A 19,558-nucleotide genomic window follows, 5' to 3' on the forward strand; every position below is an offset into this window, starting at 1 on the left:
ACAGTAGTGTTGTTATAGAGTACAGTAGTATTGTTATAGAGTACAGTAGTGTTGATATAGAGTACAGTAGTGTTGATATAGAGTACAGTAGTGTTGTTATGGAGGAGTACAGTAGTGTTGTTATGGAGGAGTACAGTAGTGTTGTTATAGAGTACAGTAGTGTTGTTATGGAGGAGTACAGTAGTGTTGTTATGGAGGAGTACAGTAGTGTTGTTATGGAGGAGTACAGTAGTGTTGTTATGGAGGAGTACAGTAGTGTTGTTATGGAGGAGTACAGTAGTGTTGATATAGAGTACAGTAGTGTTGATATGGAGGAGTACAGTAGTGTTGATATGGAGGAGTACAGTAGTGTTGATATGGAGGAGTACAGTAGTGTTGATATGGAGGAGTACAGTAGTGTTGTTATGGAGGAGTACAGTAGTGTTGATATGGAGGAGTACAGTAGTGTTGTTATAGAGTACAGTAGTGTTGTTATGGAGGAGTACAGTAGTGTTGTTATAGAGTACAGTAGTGTTGTTATGGAGGAGTACAGTAGTGTTGATATGGAGGAGTACAGTAGTGTTGATATGGAGGAGTACAGTAGTGTTGTTATGGAGGAGTACAGTAGTGTTGTTATGGAGGAGTACAGTAGTGTTGTTATGGAGGAGTACAGTAGTGTTGTTATGGAGTACAGTAGTGTTGTTATGGAGGAGTACAGTAGTGTTGATATAGAGGAGTACAGTAGTGTTGATATAGAGGAGTACAGTAGTGTTGTTATAGAGTACAGTAGTGTTGTTATGGAGGAGTACAGTAGTGTTGATATAGAGTACAGTAGTATTGATATAGAGTACAGTAGTGTTGTTATAGAGTACAGTAGTATTGATATAGAGTACAGTAGTGTTGTTATGGAGTACAGTAGTGTTGATATAGAGTACAGTAGTGTTGTTATGGAGGAGTACAGTAGTGTTGTTATGGAGGAGTAGATTGGTGTTGATACAATAATGTCTTCATAGTTCAGTTACGGGTAACGTTATGAAGGCTGTATTATGCTTGGGTGTGCAGGAGGGCTTACAAAAAGCATGAAAATGGACTCCCTAGTCTGGCGGGAGAAACTTAACAGAGAGAAAGACAGCCTCACACTCTCACTCCCATGCTCATTATTTATTAAAACCTTTCAGCAGCAAGCTGCCTTCTTTAAGGTTTCAGAAATCGTGCAGGGGGGCTTCCCTCCCGTGTTTCTGTACGACAACATTTTGATATCAACAGTGTTATTTTTAACCTCTATCTCTCCCGTCAGTCAGGCCTGAAACAAAACACACAAAGACTGGACATTATGTAGTCACATGTGGTGCCAGCAGTAGTTGTGTGGTACCAGCAGTAGTTGTGTGGTACCAGCAGTAGTTGTGTGGTACCAGTAGTAGTTGTGTGGTACCAGCAGTAGTTGTGGTACCAGTAGTAGTTGTGTGGTACCAGCAGTAGTTGTGTGGTACCAGCAGTAGTTGTGGTACCAGTAGTAGTTGTGTGGTACCAGTAGTAGTTGTGTGGTACCAGCAGTAGTTGTGTGGTACCAGCAGTAGTTGTGGTACCAGTAGTAGTTGTGTGGTACCAGTAGTAGTTGTGTGGTACCAGTAGTAGTTGTGTGGTACCAGCAGTAGTTGTGTGGTACCAGTAGTAGTTGTGTGGCATCCAGTCCATCTGCAGGTGCCAGGAATGTTGCTGCCGTAAAACCCAAGGTTGGACAGTGCAGCAGGTCTCTTGGGATTTAAGTGCAATTTATTGTGCTTTTTATGAGCAAGCTCTCTGGTGTCTGTTTCTGTTGTGCTTTTTATAGGAGGCTCAGATGAAAGTTCAGATGGCTCCCACCAATCATAAAAGTCTTATAAAACGTACAGTGACAGGAGTAGCAGACAAGGCGCCATAGGATGCAACCACAGAGCCACCCGGGGGTGGGTGGAGGCCTGGCTGGGGGTAGGTGGAGGCCTGGCTGGGGGTGGGCGGAGGCCTGGCTGGGGGTGGGTGGATGGAGGCCTGGCTGGGGGTGGGTGGAGGCCTGGCTGGGGGTGGGTGAATGGAGGCCTGGTTGGGGGTGGGTGGAGGCCTGGCTGGGGGTGGGTGGATGGAGGCCTGGTTGGGGGTGGGTGGAGGCCTGGCTGGGGGTGGGTGGATGGAGGCCTGGATGGAGGTGGGTGGAGGCCTGGCTGGGGGTGGGTGGAGGCCTGGCTGGGGGTGGGTGGATGGAGGCCTGGATGGGGGTGGGTGGAGGCCTGGCTGGGGGTGGGTGGATGGAGGCCTGGATGGGGGTGGGTGGAGGCCTGGCTGGGGGTGGGTGGATGGAGGCCTGGTTGGGGGTGGGTGGAGGCCTGGCTGGGGGTGGGTGGATGGAGGCCTGGATGGGGGTGGGTGGAGGCCTGGCTGGGGGTGGGTGGAGGCCTGGCTGGGGGTGGGTGGATGGAGGCCTGGACGGGGGTGGGTGGAGGCCTGGCTGGGGGTGGGTGGATGGAGGCCTGGATGGGGGTGGGTGGAGGCCTGGCTGGGGGTGGGTGGAGGCCTGGCTGGGGGTGGGTGGATGGAGGCCTGGTTGGGGGTGGGTGGAGGCCTGGCTGGGGGTGGGTGGAGGCCTGACTGGGGGTGGGTGGAGGCCTGGCTGGGGGTGGGTGGATGGAGGCCTGGTTGGGGGTGGGTGGAGGCCTGGCTGGGGGTGGGTGGATGGAGGCCTGGCTGGGGGTGGATGGATGGAGGCCTGGCTGGGGGTGGGTGGAGGCCTGACTGGGGGTGGGTGGAGGCCTGGCTGGGGGTGGGTGGATGGAGGCCTGGTTGGGGGTGGGTGGAGGCCTGACTGGGGGTGGGTGGAGGCCTGGCTGGGGGTGGGTGGAGGCCTAGCTGAGTTAAAATGAAGTAACACTTTGTTCTCAAATGAGATTGACTCGGTTTTAACAATACCTTTTGCTGTCTTGGACCAGGTCTCTCTTGAAAAAGAGATTTTGTAAGACAAACCTGGATGAATAAAGGTTGAATAAAAATGCATTTTATTTACTGTAAGCATGGTACTGTATTGTTTGAGACATTATGATGTGTAATAGAACGTTGCCATAACGTCATGCAGTCATGCTGCTCCTTCAGGTTGTGATCTCAGGAATGGAACACCATGAGACATGCTTGTGGATTCTTACATTGTGTTGTGGATATTTCAGGCTGCAGTATAAGCTGAGCAGCTTGATGTTGAAGCTTTTACTGCCTGTGTCACGAAGTCAGGAGCTGTGGAATTCCTCTGCCAAACAATGCTGAAGAACTTGACATTACATGACTGTCACCCCTGTCTCTGATGCCCCTGTCTCTGATGTCTCTGACCCCCCTGTCTCTGATGCCCCTGTCTCTGATGTCTCTGACCCCCCTGTCTCTGATGCCCCTGTCTCTGATGTCTCTGACCCCCCTGTCTCTGATGTCTCTGACCCCCCTGTCTCTGATGCCCCTGTCTCTGATGTCATTACATGACTGTCACATTTCTGATTCTGTATCTCTGTAACTAAGGAATGGTGGATAACGAACCTGAGAGTGAAGCCTGTTCTCATCTGTAAATGTTTACTCTTGTAAATGTCATTCCTGTCCTATTAAAGACCTCTGTCAATAACATTTGGAGAGCAAATGCTATCAAATGCTATTGATAATGTTTGCATTTCCTGAAACTCAAAACCAGTAAATGACCAAATGTTTACCAGGTCAAACACCTCGTCATGCCTATGAATTCTTCTGTTTTATGACTTTCCATTATTAACTCCCCTGAACACCCCTGAAAGAACACGGCTGCATGCCCGCACTAAAACAGACATGGGAAGCTCAGCGACAGTTGGCAAAACAAAAGCACAGTGTGACCACAGCACACAGAGGAGGTTGAGAGTGTGTGCGTGTGTGTGTGTGTGTGTGTGTGTGTGTGTGTGTGTGTGTGTGTGTGTGTGTGTGTGTGTGTGTGACTACAGAACATGGAGGGTGTTGAGTGTGTGTGTGTGTGTGTGTGTGTGTGTGTGTGTGTGTGTGTGACTACACAACATGGCGGGTGTTGAGAGTGTGTGTGAGCACAGCACACAGAGGGGCTCAGAGTACAACCCGAGGGTATTCTGTACAGCGGACACCATCCCAATGGGTTTTTGACTGTTCAGAACCGTGTTCTGTGTTGGATGACCTCGCTGTTTGGGGACAGAACATGACAGCTATGCCCATGTCAGGAAGGAGGGCATTAATGGGGTCAGGCTGGAAAGTGGAAAATCACAATATTTACAGTATCATGACAGTGAGAACTCATCATAACATTTATTTAATTGCATACCACCCTAAAACAAAACCTTTATTGTTTATTTATTGTTTTCACTTTTTACATTAGAAGTAAAAGACGATGCTGGCTCTCAGATTAGAGGTGTCAGCAACATTGACAGGACATTGATTCTGAGCCGATTGTGAGTCGTTGTTGTCTGTGCTCTAACCCTAACACAGGTGGGGTGCTCTAACCCTAACACAGGTGGGGTGCTCTAACCCTAACACAGGTGGGGTGCTCTAACCCTAACACAGGTGGGGTGCTCTAACCGTAACACAGGTGGGGTGCTCTAACCCTAACACAGGTGGGGGTCTGAGTCAGCTCCTTTTACCACGTGATGCATCTCACAAAGAGCTTCCTTTGATAACCAGTATAAAACTCATTTTAGCCCAAAGGATCCTTCCCCTTGCAATACAATCTTCACAGTATTGATCTAAATTATATTAAACCAAATTATAAATAATATGCATTTACCTACATTTAGGTATAGTGACATTGGTATTATTAACACAATCAGATTGTGATAAATACAATTAAAATGCTTGTTATTAGGAGCACTTGAGATGTAGAGCATCAAAAAAAGTAAACACACCTTACTGCTCAACAACCAGTAGTGGATGCATGTGGAGGTCCACAAATCTAAGCCCAAATCTCTCAAAGCCACTGCTGCACACTCACACACCAGCTCACCGATAAGCTCTCTAAATACTTTATAGATTTAACAAGCAGGACAGGAGCCACGGAAGAGCACTGCTGCATCTCTTCACTCTGAAAGAGAAGGGAGTAGAGAGAGAGAGTCAGAGATGCACTGTAGACCGTGAGAGGAACACAGGTTCCTCTCCATGCTGGACATCAGACCGGTCATGTTGTATCTGGAGTCCCACCATGCTGTGCTGCTGCAGCATGCTGCTGACAGGCGCTGGAGCAGAGCAGAGCGTTACCTTTCACAGTGAGGTTGTTGGTGCACTCCACCCTCCCCAGGGCGTTGTCAGCGATGACCTTGTACTCTCCGGTGTCCTTGGGTCCGACCCTCAGGATGAGCATGGAGCAGACGCCACAGGTGTTGGTGATGAGGTAGTTGGTGTTGGTGTTGAGGCTGATGTTGTTGCGGTACCAGGTGACGTGGGGCCGGGGGTTTCCCCCCACTGCACAGGTCATGTAGCACTCGTACCCCGGGGGGCTGCCGTGCGTCTTCAGAGGCACCAGGAACGATGGCGCTGTCTCGAGGTTGCAGGTCTTGGATGGGGGTAGTGTCATTGAGAACTTATCTGGGTAGGACACAAAAAAAGAATGGGGAAGGAAGTATTCGCTTTGTTAGCTTTCACTAGACCAATTTCCTTGCACATTCCTTTTCATCTTATCACTTTTGACCTCAGTTTGATTATTCATTAAATGTATTGCAAATATATCCCATCTAATTCATCCCTTTGAAACTCAGTCAACAAATATTCAAAATGATCCCAGCCGTATATTCATATGCTTTCCTGTTTTTTTTTTTTTTACCAATCTAGCAATTAATGAATGTTTTTTTTGTCTTTTGAGGGTGACCTATCCTCTACTGGACTACAACGTCACACACACAACGTTCCTCAACCTTCCTAACATGCCTTTCTTCTTGGTCACCACCCAGGTCGGGGAGTCGGACGGGTCGGAGAGGCCCATGTCATTCTTGGCGTACACCCGGAAGTAGTACTCCCTCCCTGGCAGGATGTTGATGACCGTGAAGTTGTTGTTGAAGAGGTGGTCGGCCACAGTGTGCCAGGTGCGTTTGACGGAGTCTCTCTTGGACACCCGGTAGTGCAGCCTGTCGTCCCTCTTCTCGTCTGGAGAGGGAGTCCAGGTCACGGTCACCGTGCCTGGCACGTTCTGCTCCAGCTCCACCGGGCCCGGGGGCTTGGGGTCATCTGGAGGTCACAGGTCAGAGACCATCACACTGTGTCTATAATCAACTTATTGAATTTAAGTTGAAGCTTTATTTTACAGTCCTATTACCACTCATTAACTTTTAATATGAAATCATAGTAATAACAATTGGTTCTTTCTGGTTAATTATTTCAGAAAATTCTAAACAATGACTCTAGAGTAAAGGGTTATCGATCTTTTCGTTTTTTCATGGCCTCTTGAAAGAAAACTAGATGTGGAAGTGTAATACTGACACAGTGCAGATCAGGCTGCTTTACGGACCACCACACATCCACCACACATCCACCACACATCCACCACACATCCACCACAGGTTGAGGAAGGGGTACCTGTCACTCTGATCTCCACACTGACCGTCTCCTGGCCAACAATGTTCTTGACTATTATGGTATAGATGCCTGTGTCCGACCGCTCTGCTGTTGGCAGGAGGAGCTGTGATTGGCCATCTGCGTTGCTAACGGTTACACGTTTTGACACAGGCATGCTGTCCTTTAGCCAGGTTATATTTGGCACCGGGGAAGCCTGCCAAAAACACACAACGGCACAGACTTAGCTGGAGGTTTAATACATATATATATATATATATGCATCAACCAGTGACCTGCTGTGAGGTCGTGTTGTCCAAGGACATCTGTATAAAATGTGCTGATCTGATGTCATATTTACACAATTGCATGAAATGCTTGGGTCTGAGTATCACACTTACGTGGAATAGCATTGAGTGAGTTCTGAAATGTGCCTTTGAGAGTGTCAATTCCACTGTAATACAGGATTAGGCATGTTTTACATGCTGAATATTTTGCACAATTTTTTTGTACACTGAACCTCAAAGTTGATGTTGACTCGAGCTGAGTTCCCGGCTCTCACTATGATGAAGGTCTTCATTTTGGCATCAGTGAACTTTGGCCTCACTGTGAGAAGTCAGGGAAAGATTGTTAGGGATTATTGTACTGTGCTTGACAATACAGTGTTGCTACTTCTATTTCGCTCACCTGGGGGCGGCATGGCCAGGATGTAGTTGTCCAACCCCTGAGGCTCCCCCTCGCCGCCATCGTTGGTGGCAATGACTCTCACCCAGTACATGGCCATGGACTTCATGCCTTTCACCGTGAAAGAGTTCATGATGATGGCGTTGGTGTTACAGCGACCCCACTCTGGGTCCTCTGCTGGTCTGAGCTCCACAAAGTATCCCTTGGCTTCATCTTCAACCCCTTCAATGTCCTTGGGTTTAGTCCAAGCCAGGGACAAGGTGGTGTAGGTGGAGTCTGTCACCTTCAGCTCAAGGACTTTACCGGGAGGCTCTGGAATGATGCATAACTGAATCAGCACTCAACTCAGTTGGAAGTGTACTGTATGCTAAAGTGTTCACTTTGTACAAAACTGTTTATCTGTAAACTAGGATATATCCCTGATATTATATTTTTACCAATCCAATTCAGTCTTTTTCACTCCCTGCCCCGATGTGTATTTGTTACAAACACAAGGCAGAACATATCAATAAAAACATATAAATTAGATGAATGATTTGCTCGACAGAACGTACACATTTTCTATTGCAAGATTATACGCCGTTATGAAATTATACATGGGCTGTATTTAACAATAATGACTTGCTCTTGAATTTGTCATAATTATCTTCTCATAAGTAGAACTCACTCTTCGGGTCTCTTGCAATTACAAATTCAGAGGGGGTACTTGGCTCTCCAGCACCAGAGATGTTAATGGCTGCAACACGGAACTCATACTCCATCCCCTCGATGATGTCCTTCACTCCGTGCTGCTTCTCTGTGGCCATGACAACAGGACAGTATGAGGGATCAAAACATATCTTTATGATCTTTCAGCAGTTCTATAATTTGGCTGAAAGACATAATTATGTGAAGCTATGCATTCACTGTATAGCAATTTGCATCAACAATTAATTGTATTTCCTGCTATGAAGCGCAATCGAAATGGCCACACCTTTGATAGGCTCGTCCGGTGGGTTGACAGCGCCCCAGATGCTGCTGCCCTTCTTGCGTTTCTCCAGGTTGTATCCCAGGATGTTGGTTCCTCCAGTCTTGGCAGGAGGAGCCCACGCCAGGTTGATGCAGTCCTTGAAGGCAGTGACCACCTTGGGGGCAGCAGGGGCTCCTGGGTATGCTGAGGATCAATAACAAGGCCATTGTGTTACTTAGTCAGGGTTCTCTTCTACAGAACGGAGGATCACTGCCCACGCTGTGACCTGGGTGGCGTCATGGTGTAAAAGTGTCAAGGCAAATGAAACTACATATTTAGTCATGATAACTATCTTTGATCACCAACAAAATCGTTGTAAAAAATGAAAGGGAAAGTGAAAGAGTTATGATGTTCCTCAGTGAATTCAGCTGCATTTTTTGATGAATGCAGTTTGATGAATTGGGTTTTGATGATACAATCCAGTGCCACGCTGTTCAAAAATCCCGGGGAGAACCCTGCTCAGTACTGCATATGGAGTTGAATGGTTTGTGTTGTTGCACAAGTGGAGTAACGAACAGTCACACAGACACATTTCTTGTTCATTCCAGTGGGAGGATCTCTCACCCTTGGTTCCTGCCTGGATGTCGTCTGTTTCTATCATCTCACTGATGCCCTCCTCAGTAACGGCTCTGATGTGGTAGCAGTACTTCCGGCCGTGGTCCACGTTGGTGTCCCGGTATGTCGCCTCCCCAGGGATCTGACCCAGCTTCTGCCAGGTGTTCCGGCCCAGCTGCTGCCGCTCCAGGATGTAGTTGGTCACCGGAGAGCCGCCTTCATCTTTAGGGGGCCTCCACTTGAACTCAATACATGCTGAGGAGCTTTCAATGACATCCACCGGGCCCTGTGGAGGGGTAGGCCGGTCTGTGGGCAGGAACAGGAAAAGAGATCTCAGGTTAGGTAACGCTTCACAAGAAGAAAGTGGTAGGTGTGTGAGGTTAAGAGATTCCAGGCATACTGGAGATAACAGCATGTTATACTGCAGATATAAACCACTGACCGAGCACAGTGAGCCTGGATACGGCCTCAATAGTTCCACATTCGTTCTTGATCTTAATCTTGATTTCCCCGGTGTCTTTGCGCTGGCACTTGCTGAGGAGAAGGCGGCTGTGTGAGGTAGACTTCTCGATGTTGATGTGGCTTTCCTCCGACAGCTCTTCACCTTCGTTGTACCAGTGCACCTTCATAGGTTCTCGGCCCAGAAAGTTGAGCTTGAAGGTAGCGTTCTGGCCGACCTTTATGATGACCGGCTTACAGAAATCAGCCAGGTCATCAGGGTTAATCTTGGGTGGGTCTGTAATACACACATCCTATACATGTGAATATTATACACACGTCCACAAGGCTATATTATAGCTGGTTTTACATATGCATATTTGCCCTCGCATTACTCTGCATTTGCACAGTACTGATGCTGAGTGCTGGTTCTGATAGACAGACTGACTCCATTACCATCCACAATCAGCATAGCCTCTGTTTTACGACCATCGGCCTCAAAGCGGTATTTTCCAGCATCATCCTCCTTGCAGTTTTTGACCACCAGTTTGTGGGTGGTCCCGTCTTTCACTATGGAGATGTCATCTGATGTTGTTATCTGGATAGAAACACACACAGACACACCTTCACCCTTAACCACCTAAACCCCCAGTTAAACAACTGTGAGAGGGATCTGCTTCTCTGAGTCGAGTCTCTGCATTATTATTCATGCGTGGTACAGTCACTGTACCGACTGTACTAACTGTTCCTGCCCACTGTACTAACCCTAACCCTAACCCTAACCCTAACTCTAATCCTAGTCTCTGCATTATTATTCATGTGTGGTACAGTCACTGCTGTGGGGTTGTCATTATCTGCAAAACAAGATTGATGAGATTTTCTTTTTTAACAGAATGTCCAGCCACGCTTACCATATTTTTGAAGACGCGTTTCAAATAACGTTCCCTGTCTGAAGTCACTACACCTCTAAACCCACCTCTTTCCCGTCCTTGTACCAGACTCCATCACAGTCCTCCCTGCTCAGCTTGCAGAGCAGCTCTGCTGACTCCCCCATGTTGGTGTTGGTGTCTGACAGGCCGCTGGTGAAATGCACTCCTGGATCTAGAGAACACGTAACATCTCTGCTTAGTGGGAATGACAGGAAACCACAATCGACTCACATCCATGAACAACAGCTGTATAATGAGGGGGACTTTATGTCCTGGATTCCCGGACACAGATTAAAGATAAAACTAAAAAGCCGATTGGAGATTTTGCATTAAGAGTAATTAAATCCAGCACTACGCTTAATCTGGGTCCAGCCCTAGATGTCCTACCTATGACTGTGTCTGGGACCAGTGGACCTGTCCTCACTCTTAATCTGGGTCCTAGATGTCCTACCTATGACTGTGTCTGGGATCAGTGGACCTGTCCTCACTCTTTTCTTCTTCTCTTCCACCGGCAGCTCCTCCTGTTCCTCTGGAGGAGTCTCTACGACCGTCTTCTCTTCCGCAGGCTTAGGCTGGGGCTCCTTTGGTTCTGGCTGTGTTGATTCTGGCTGTGTTGATTCCGGTTCTGTTGTTTCCAGTTCTGTTGTTTTCGGTTCTGCTTTGGGCTCTGGTGGGGCTGCTGCAGCCTTGGCCTGGGCAGCCTTCACCATCTCTATCCTCTCCTCTCGCTCCTGGTGCAGCTTAGCCTGTTGCTCCTGAGCGATCTTTGCCAGGTCAGCTCCTCCACCACCAGCTTGAGTTGTTTTGCGGGCTTTCTTCTTTCCAGTGTTTGGATCTTTATCAGCTGAAAAGAGAGTAGGTACAGAGATGCACGTTTAGTTTTGTATATGTCTTGAACATGTGTGTGAATTATAAATGTTTGATTTGTTTGATAATTACATTCATAATTTGATTTATAATACCTTAAAGGGGTAATCTGGGATTGGTACAATACATTTTTGGACCTTGAAGTTAATGATTTGTAGCCAATGACTCTTGAACAATATAGCATAAATGCCTCATGCTTACTGTACTTCAACTGTCAGAACCCAAAATATAGGCTTCTTTTACTCCATTATTTGTAAACAATGTGAGCCACGTTTCAAACGCCTGTAATATGCACTTCTGTAGTTTCACAGCTGTATACTGCGTAGACGGCCGTCACAGAATAACCAAACAAATCACAAACTCAAACTTCCATCCACCACAGCATTCAAGGATTAAATATGTTTGTTGTTTGATATTTGAAATGTTATCATCTTACGTTCCACTATAAGAAAGGCGTTGCAGGATTTGATTCCTGCTACTGCTGCATAAATCCCGTTATCCAGTTTCTGGCAGTCTTTGACCAGCAGTCTGTGGATGAGCATGTCCTCAGACACAGTGATGTCATATTTCTCCCCCTGCTCCAACGCCACGCTCTTCCCCATCCAGGAAATCTTGGTCATGGGCTGAGACAGGACACACTCAAACACAGCATCCTCTCTCTCCAGGGCCTTCACCTCCTGAATCTTGACCAGGAAATCCACCATGGGGACTAGATGATAGACAGATAGATATTCGCTTTTTGTTTTTTTTCAAAAGCGTAGAATTCCATGTTTTAGTGGTGAATGAAAAATATTGTGTTTGTAAATCGAAGCTTTATCTCACTTTTGAATTCTGTTGAGAAGATGTTGACTCCTTCTACATCGATGGAGTACATCCCAGCATCCTCTGGCAGGAGGTCTTTGATGCTGAACGTAAACTTCTTGCCGGTTCGCTTCAGACTATGCTTCACATCTACATCGAGACCGAAAGCTACCATCACTCCATCCTTTAAACAACACATAATCACACATGAACACAGTCTGTCTCAGCTGCTATAATGTAATAATATTGGACAATAACAGTATCACACCACGTTATTCTCACAACAAGCTCACCTTGTACATGAAGATCTGACTGTTGGGGTTGATGAGTGACATGTCAAACTCAAACTCTGCTCCTCCACCAGATTTGATCTCAATGGGTTTTAGGTTGCCAAGCTCCGTAATGAACTGAAAGCATCACACACAAGGATAAGCCAATCACTGTTCGTCCCCACTGGCAGTATGTTTGATGATGGTGAGTAGTTGATATTTCCTAAAGTAAACATCTACTCCGGGCCTGTATGCTAGTGAAAATTGACTACATAAAAACAAAAAAACCCTCTTTTAGAATAGTTCTTCCTGTGGTGTTTTCTTACAGCAGTCCTGGTTGTTTTAATGGTCTCAGACTGAGTTGAGGTCAAACCTGTGCTTGCTCCTCCTCCCTCTCCTTCTTCATGGCGTTCAGTTTCTTCAGCATCCAGCGGAAGTCGGTGACTCCGTATTCAGCCATCAGGGCCTCATACTCTGACTTCTTTGCACTTAGCAAGAGCTCCCAGAACTTGTCATCGATCTCTCCTTCCTTCTTCTCAGTTTTGGGTTGCTCAGCCCTTCAACAACAAGAAGGGTAGAATTTGGAAATTACCATCTAATTACACCTTGGCTTCACAATCATGATGGTACAAATTCCTACTGTTATATTCAGACTGACTTCTACTTGGTCTGATTGGCCTGTAGCATGCTCTTCTACTTGGCCTGATTGGCCTGTAGCATGTTCTTCTACTTGATTTGATTGGCCTGTAGCATGTTCTACTTGGTCTGATTGGCCTGTAGCATGTTCTTCTACTTGATTTGATTGGCCTGCAACATGGTCTTACCGAGTCCTTAAGGCCTTTTTGAAGTCTGAAGGAGTCTCCCGAGGAGCTAAATTGAGATTACATTGTTATTAAATATTACACTTTTGTATAGTAGTTTTTTGTTATTTAAATGGTGCCTGTCTTCACAGGCTAGGACTCTGAATGAACGGCTAGTCACCTGTTCTGGTCTGCTGCATCGCCTTGCTCTTCTTAAACCCCACTGAAATGAAAGAGATTTTTATTCTCCAGTTCTTACATTTATAAAAGAGCAATGTCGCTACGACACACTGTTATGGGTGGGAACCAGGTTGAAGCATATCAACAAATGATGAATGGTCTCCTCACATTCGATGACATTGAGGGCAGCAGTGACAACAGCCCTTCCATATTCATTGGTGGCAAAACATTTGTAGGTGTCGACCTGCTCTGGTGATATGTCCGGCATCTGTGGACACACATCAACAGAGATCATGACCCTCAGAAACAAAGCTGTCAACATTAAAGTGAAAGGCACAGACACAGCAACATCTTAGTTCAGATCAGAGATCTAGATTCATAGTGGAAATGTTGTTCATATCAGACGGAAGACTACAGACTGAAGAACACATGTCTGTCAGTAGTGACCCTCCCTGGTGTGGTGACCCTCCCTGGTTTGGTGACCGTGTGGACGTACCTGTAAGGAGTGCTCATTGTTGATGGGGTCATGCACCAGCTGGTATTTCTCCGGGTCAGAGGTGTCTCCGTTGTTTCTAGCCCATGTCACAGTTGGTGTCGGATCACCAGCCACTATGGCTTTGAAAATAGCCAATTTCCCTACACAGCACAGCATGGTGTCAGTGCCAACATAGTCTGCCATCTCCCATCTACGTACTAACCATGTCATTCCCTGGTAACAGCATTATGTATTATCATGTCATGACATTAATGGTGTACTTGCCTTGGAATTGACTAGTAATGGAGTTGAGTCATTGTTCCACTCTTATTAAAGTTAAAAACACTACCCTTTTTCTATGTGATAACCAAGCAACATTGATGTTGCTAAAGTAATTACTGTACACATATAAGAGGATCTTAGTATATTCAGTAGCTTATGCCAATCACAAACAAGTGATTGTAGATTGATTGTTGTAATTGATAGATTGTAATTATATTTTAAATACCTTTTCACATAAATTCAGAGCATTTGGGGTTGATGAGTGAAGCTTACCCTCCTGGATGGTCAGAGCGATGGGTTTGCGGGTGAAGTCTGGGTGGCTCTTTCCCTCTGGAATCTCCTCCACAAACTGTGTGATCATGACCCCCGGCACCTTAGACCTCTTCTTGATTGCCACTGTTTTTAATTGAGAAAAAAACACAAGATTAGACATACATTACATACTGTACATGACAATCCTCTAATACATGTACTGTAGTTAGATTCAGAACCTGCAAGTTATAAGACAATTATGTATGTTTTTGAATATTTGTATACATTTATTAAGAGTAAAATAAACGTTGAATAAGCAAAAGAGAAACTGAAATGCAATAAACCATGACGTACCCTGGCCTGGAGCGGACGGCTCTGGCTCTTTAGTCTTTCTAAACTTCATGGTGAAGAAAACTGCTCGGCAGATTTATGGACTCTCTGGTACTGAAAGAATATCACACCATTTAAATCAAAGCACATCAGATAAAGTAGAAGACCAGTTTGTATATTTGGCATCATGTTCATGGAACCAGTAGTAATAATGTGTGGAGATCTGCTGGGTCTATGGTGTTGACGTGATGAGTGTGACTGCAACAGAAACAGAAAGAACTGTGTCCCTTAGAAACAATGAAGTCAACAAAGTGCTTCCCTGTTGGTCACTGGCACATACACTCAGTAATCACACTCTGGCTCACAGCAGAGAAGGAACAGGCCTACGAAGGCCTATGAACAGGACCAGGCCTACATTGAGGTTAAGGTTAGGGCTATGAAGAGGAACAGGCCTACATTGAGGTTAGGGTTAGGGCTATGAAGAGGAACAGGCCTATGAAGGGCTATGAACAGGAACAGGCCTACATTGAGGTTAGGGTTAGGGCTATGACAAGGAACAGGCCTATGAAGGGCTATGAAGAGGAACAGGCCTACATTGAGGTTAGGGTTAGGGCTATGAAGAGGAACAGGCCTATGAAGGGCTATGAACAGGAACAGGCCTACATTTAGGGCTATATACAGGACCAGGCCTACATTGATGGCTATGAACAGGAACAGGCCTACATTGATGGCTATGAACAGGAACAGGCCTACATTGAGGGCTATGAACAGGAATAGGTCTACATTGGGGCTATGAAAGAATAGGTGTACATTGGGGCTATGAAGGAATAGGTGTACATTGGGGCTATGAAGGAACATGCATTAATTGGGGCTATGAACAGGAATAGGCCTACATTGGGGCTATGAAGGAACATGCATTAATTGGGGCTATGAACAGGAATAGGCCTACATTGGGGCTATGAAGGAAGACCGCAGCACATGTCTTCAGGGTGACGACGGAGCAGCAGGCAGCCGGACAGCTATTAGTGCCGGTGAGAAACCCCATCTGTCTGCCTCACAATTAATCTTCTCCAGATGGTCAGAGTCAGCAACGGGTGACATCCACCCATTGCTTTAACCGCTGGATTTAGGCAATATGTCTGCAGTAGGAATCTGATGTTGACACATTTTGAGTAAACCCTATTTGTGAGGTCTCTATTTGGAATGAAGAACAGCACTGTGGAGTACAGCATTTTTTGCCATCTTGTACATTTGAATAAACAGCCGAGTGAAACTTAGCATTTTATTATTTAATTGGGTTTGAAGCCAGCTCCGGTGACATCTATATTGCTTTCTGGAATAGATTATGCCGTTATATTTAAATGTCAAGATACAATGACACTCTTTATTAACTGTCTGTTTTTTAAGCTTCTTAAAGATGATTCTATTTGTTTAACAAGGAAATAGTTCTGGGTATTTAACCACTTGTTTTTAAAATGAGGAAACGTTCAGTTATTCATTTTATATGACATTCAGAATGTTTCATAAAAACACAGTGCAGTAAGAGCACTTCTTTAATCCAAGCTTTCAGCAGCACGTAGTGTGTGTGTTGTAGTGTGTGTGTTGTAGTGTGTGTGTTGTAGTGTGTGTGTTGTAGTGTATATGCTGTAGGTTGGCTCATGATACGCTCCAAGAGTTAGTAATTGAAGATGGATGTAAATGAAAGAATTCGTGTAATCAGAGAATCCTCCGCATGCCTTCAGGAGACCGTGTCTGGTGACCTGTCCCATTCTGCATGCAATAGGTCACATACCTCATAAAACCATCCAGCATGCACCAGGAGGTGACGCAAGTCGCTGCAAATGGAGCAAGCTATATTACCTCTCTCATAACCAAAGGATTTTACTACTTCATAAGCAATCCTAAATCAATAGGTGCAAAACAGTCTCAGGAAGAGCAGCATCTCCTGTAAGTCATTAGCTAACACTGTGTGTTTGACAACTTTGGCAGAATGCATTTGAGCTTGAGTGTCGGCAAAATAAACGTTCATAGATGTTTTTGGACTATTTTGTTAAGTCTCCGTGATCTACAATGTTAAGCCCCCAAAAGATTCTCCCCACCCAACATGTGATTGCAGTGTGTTCTCGTGTCGTGTTCAGTTCTGAACTGCATGCTGGGACATGCTGTGACTGTTAATGTGAGAACCCGGGAACATGCAGGAGCAGGAATGTTGGGAGAATGCAGTGGGAGGTCAATGTCTCCGACTCAAATACAAACTTCCATATTTGTATGGGATGAAGCAGAGCCATGCCTAGCAACCTGCCTAGCAACTGTGCTGTGCATTAGATTTATAAATAAGGTGGGTGTGTTCCAGGACCTGAGCTCCGCCTAGTGGCAGTTAGTCTCTCCTTACAGGCCGGCCGATCCTGGAGCATCATCCTCACAGTTGGAGCCGGCTCTCTTACAGCAGGCTGCCCTGGTCTTTTAGAGAAGGACTGCGCTGACGTGATAACAGACTAGTATCGCCCACATCATCATTTATCATGATGCATTTTTTCTAGATCCGTTTATTTCAGCATTGAATATTCATGGTACATTACTCATGGTACAATACTGATGGTACAATTTTATGATAAAATTTCAACAACTCCATATCTAGATGAATGTGACTATGGGACTGGTGAACTACTGGCATATGTACTTGACTGGGGCGTCTGTCCTGACATGATGAACTGACTGTATGTCCTTACACTTCATTATTAGTGTCTTTATATCAGACATCTGAGCGTCATCATCAAAAAGTCTTGTGTTTGCAAATAGATTATACAATCTGCCCACTCACATAGGCTATATATAGCTTGAACTCTACAATGTTAAATGTTCCTATAACACAGTTATCAATCACCGGTTTTGGTTACTAAGCAGTGAATGTATTTACAGTAATTGGATGCTGTGCCTCTATCAAGCATGCCACTAGTATGTGTCCCTGTGCATCAGCGTTGACGGGCTTTAGATGCACCTTGCCCTGCCCTGCACTGCACCATCTAATTAATAGTAAGCAATTACAATTATTTACATGCCACCTGCCATCCTATCCAATCTGCTTAACAACGCCATAACATCACCTCAGGATTGGCTCATGATCAAATCAGAATGTACAGAGACATCTACAGTTCACACCATTAAAGTACCTATCTGCACGCCTGGGCACAGGTGTTTTCAATGTTGAGATCAATAAGGGATTTAAACCCACCATTCCCTGGTGCTTATGGATAGCCTCGGGCCTGGAGCCATGAAATGGACTTACTTGTTCTCTGTGGGAACTGCTCTCCTCTCAGCTCCTTCCAGCCACGCTCCCACTGATACTTGAGTGTGGTCTCCTGGTTTTGTGAGGTAATAAAGCCTTTTGGAGATGCTCAGTGCAAACCTGCCTGTGCTCGACCACTGTGGCTGCTGGGGACAGGCTTACCGGCATGCATTTGGCCCAAGTGCTGCAGTTCTTAGGAGGTCCTAAAGTCATCCAAGAGTTAGTGAGAGGGTTTCAAACTCCTCCCTCTGAACTACAGTTCTATCTTGACAATGCGGTGAAGTGGGTCTTACAGATGAGAGAGTTCACTGAAGTGTCAAGAGATGAACTTCCAGCAGCACACAATGATGACTTCCCTGGCGTTGCTACACCCTACAGCGGAGGTGAGATTCCTTTTCTCTTGACTGGTCACTAGGCACATGTTTCTCTTGACTGGTCACTAGGCACATGTTTCTCTTGACTGGTCACTAGGCACATTTATTAAAACCTTTTGCACTTTTGATTGCATGTGGTGGAAAAATAATCTTTGTTATGGTTGCAAATGAGCAATTTATTCACTAAATCCAAATCTTCTAACATGACCAACATCCACCAGATTGAACACTATTAAGTAAAAGTGAAACATGCAGCCCCATAAATTAAGATTTTACAACCAATCTTCTTTAGTGAAACTGAACACTGCGTTGGTGCCGTCGTGAGTCTGGGTTCGTGTTCTAGCACCGGGGGTACACATTACCATCTCTGTTTTGGGGACTCTAAACTGAGACTAATATCTGACCCCACTAAACCGCTGTGCTCTGAACGGTAATACAAGGAGGAGGGACATAAATTACACACATAAAGGTTTTTATCGCCAAATAGTTCACAGCCATATAAGGAGTCACTGTCCATTTCTGATAAGAGCTTCGTGAAATCAAATGACCATATCCAGACCAAAGCTATCACCAACGCTGTGTAACAGTTATGGTGCCTAACAAGCATGTTTATACCTAGACATCTCAAGATTCTTAATTTTGCTAAATGTGTTGAAATTAACCTAATAAACACTATTTAATCATGACTTTCAATCAATCCTTTAGGATTCAAGATTAAACAATGTTATGAGCTTGAAATATGTATTTACACCAAGCTCTCTTATGTCATAACCATCATACACATATCTACATTTCAACACACAATTTTTTTTATTTAACATTTATAAGTAGTTTAATGGTCCAGTATGTTGATTTTGTCTTTAAAATAGTGCTAAATGGCAATGAAAAAAATCAGTATCCATCAAGGAATGAGATCACATGATGAAGAACGCTGAGTGAAGAGCGCTGTGTTAGTTTAACCAGTGTGTTAGTTTAACCAGTGTGTTAGTTTAAACAGTGTGTTAGTTTAAACAGTGTGTTAGTTTAACCAGTGTGTTAGTTTAACCAGTGTGTTAGTTTAAACAGTGTGTTAGTTTAAACAGTGTGTTAGTTTAACCAGTGTGTTAGTTTAAACAGTGTGTTAGTTTAAACAGTGTGTTAGTTTAAACAGTGTGTTAGTTTAACCAGTGTGTTAGTTTAAACAGTGTGTTAGTTTAAACCGTGTGTTAGTTTAAACAGTGTGTTAGTTTAAACAGTGTGTTAGTTTAAACAGTGTTTTAGTTTAAACAGTGTGTTAGTTTAAACAGTGTGTTAGTTTAAACAGTGTTTTCTACAGTCTGGTGTCTGGTAGGACAGTGACCTTTGCGTGCCTTTTTCATGTTTAGTTTGTTTACAAGGGGATGTTTGGTGCTGTTAGAAATCGTAGCACATTTTCACATTTTCAGTGTGGTCAGTGACACGTAAAAACTATATTCTGGACCTTTAAGTTAATCGTTGATTTTGCAACATAACTAATTCGTATAGGGGGTGAAGGG

At 45.0% G+C, this 19,558-nt stretch overlaps 1 protein-coding gene across 1 annotated transcript; it reads right to left on the reverse strand.

Annotated features, from left to right (window-relative positions):
• Nucleotides 1-5,048: 5,048 nt before the first annotated feature.
• LOC310803716 (immunoglobulin-like and fibronectin type III domain-containing protein 1) lies at nt 5,049-14,457 on the reverse strand (the record flags this gene model as incomplete). The annotated part of the gene is made up of 22 exons (XM_083668570.1): nt 5,049-5,053; nt 5,170-5,553; nt 5,893-6,189; nt 6,538-6,730; nt 7,034-7,119; nt 7,201-7,509; nt 7,865-7,993; nt 8,171-8,350; nt 8,771-9,067; nt 9,204-9,497; nt 9,656-9,797; nt 10,176-10,300; nt 10,580-10,972; nt 11,432-11,704; nt 11,818-11,980; nt 12,090-12,203; nt 12,439-12,622; nt 12,890-12,935; nt 13,214-13,313; nt 13,542-13,681; nt 14,076-14,198; nt 14,409-14,457. 22 exons carry the CDS (start codon nt 14,455-14,457, stop codon nt 5,049-5,051), a joined length of 4,026 nt encoding a protein of 1,341 aa, XP_083524696.1.
• Between the last annotated feature and the right edge of the window lie 5,101 nt (nt 14,458-19,558).

The sequence above is a fragment of the Argentina silus genome (genome assembly GCF_951799395.1).
Source record: "Argentina silus genome assembly, chromosome: 4".
NCBI lineage: Eukaryota > Metazoa > Chordata > Actinopteri > Argentiniformes > Argentinidae > Argentina > Argentina silus.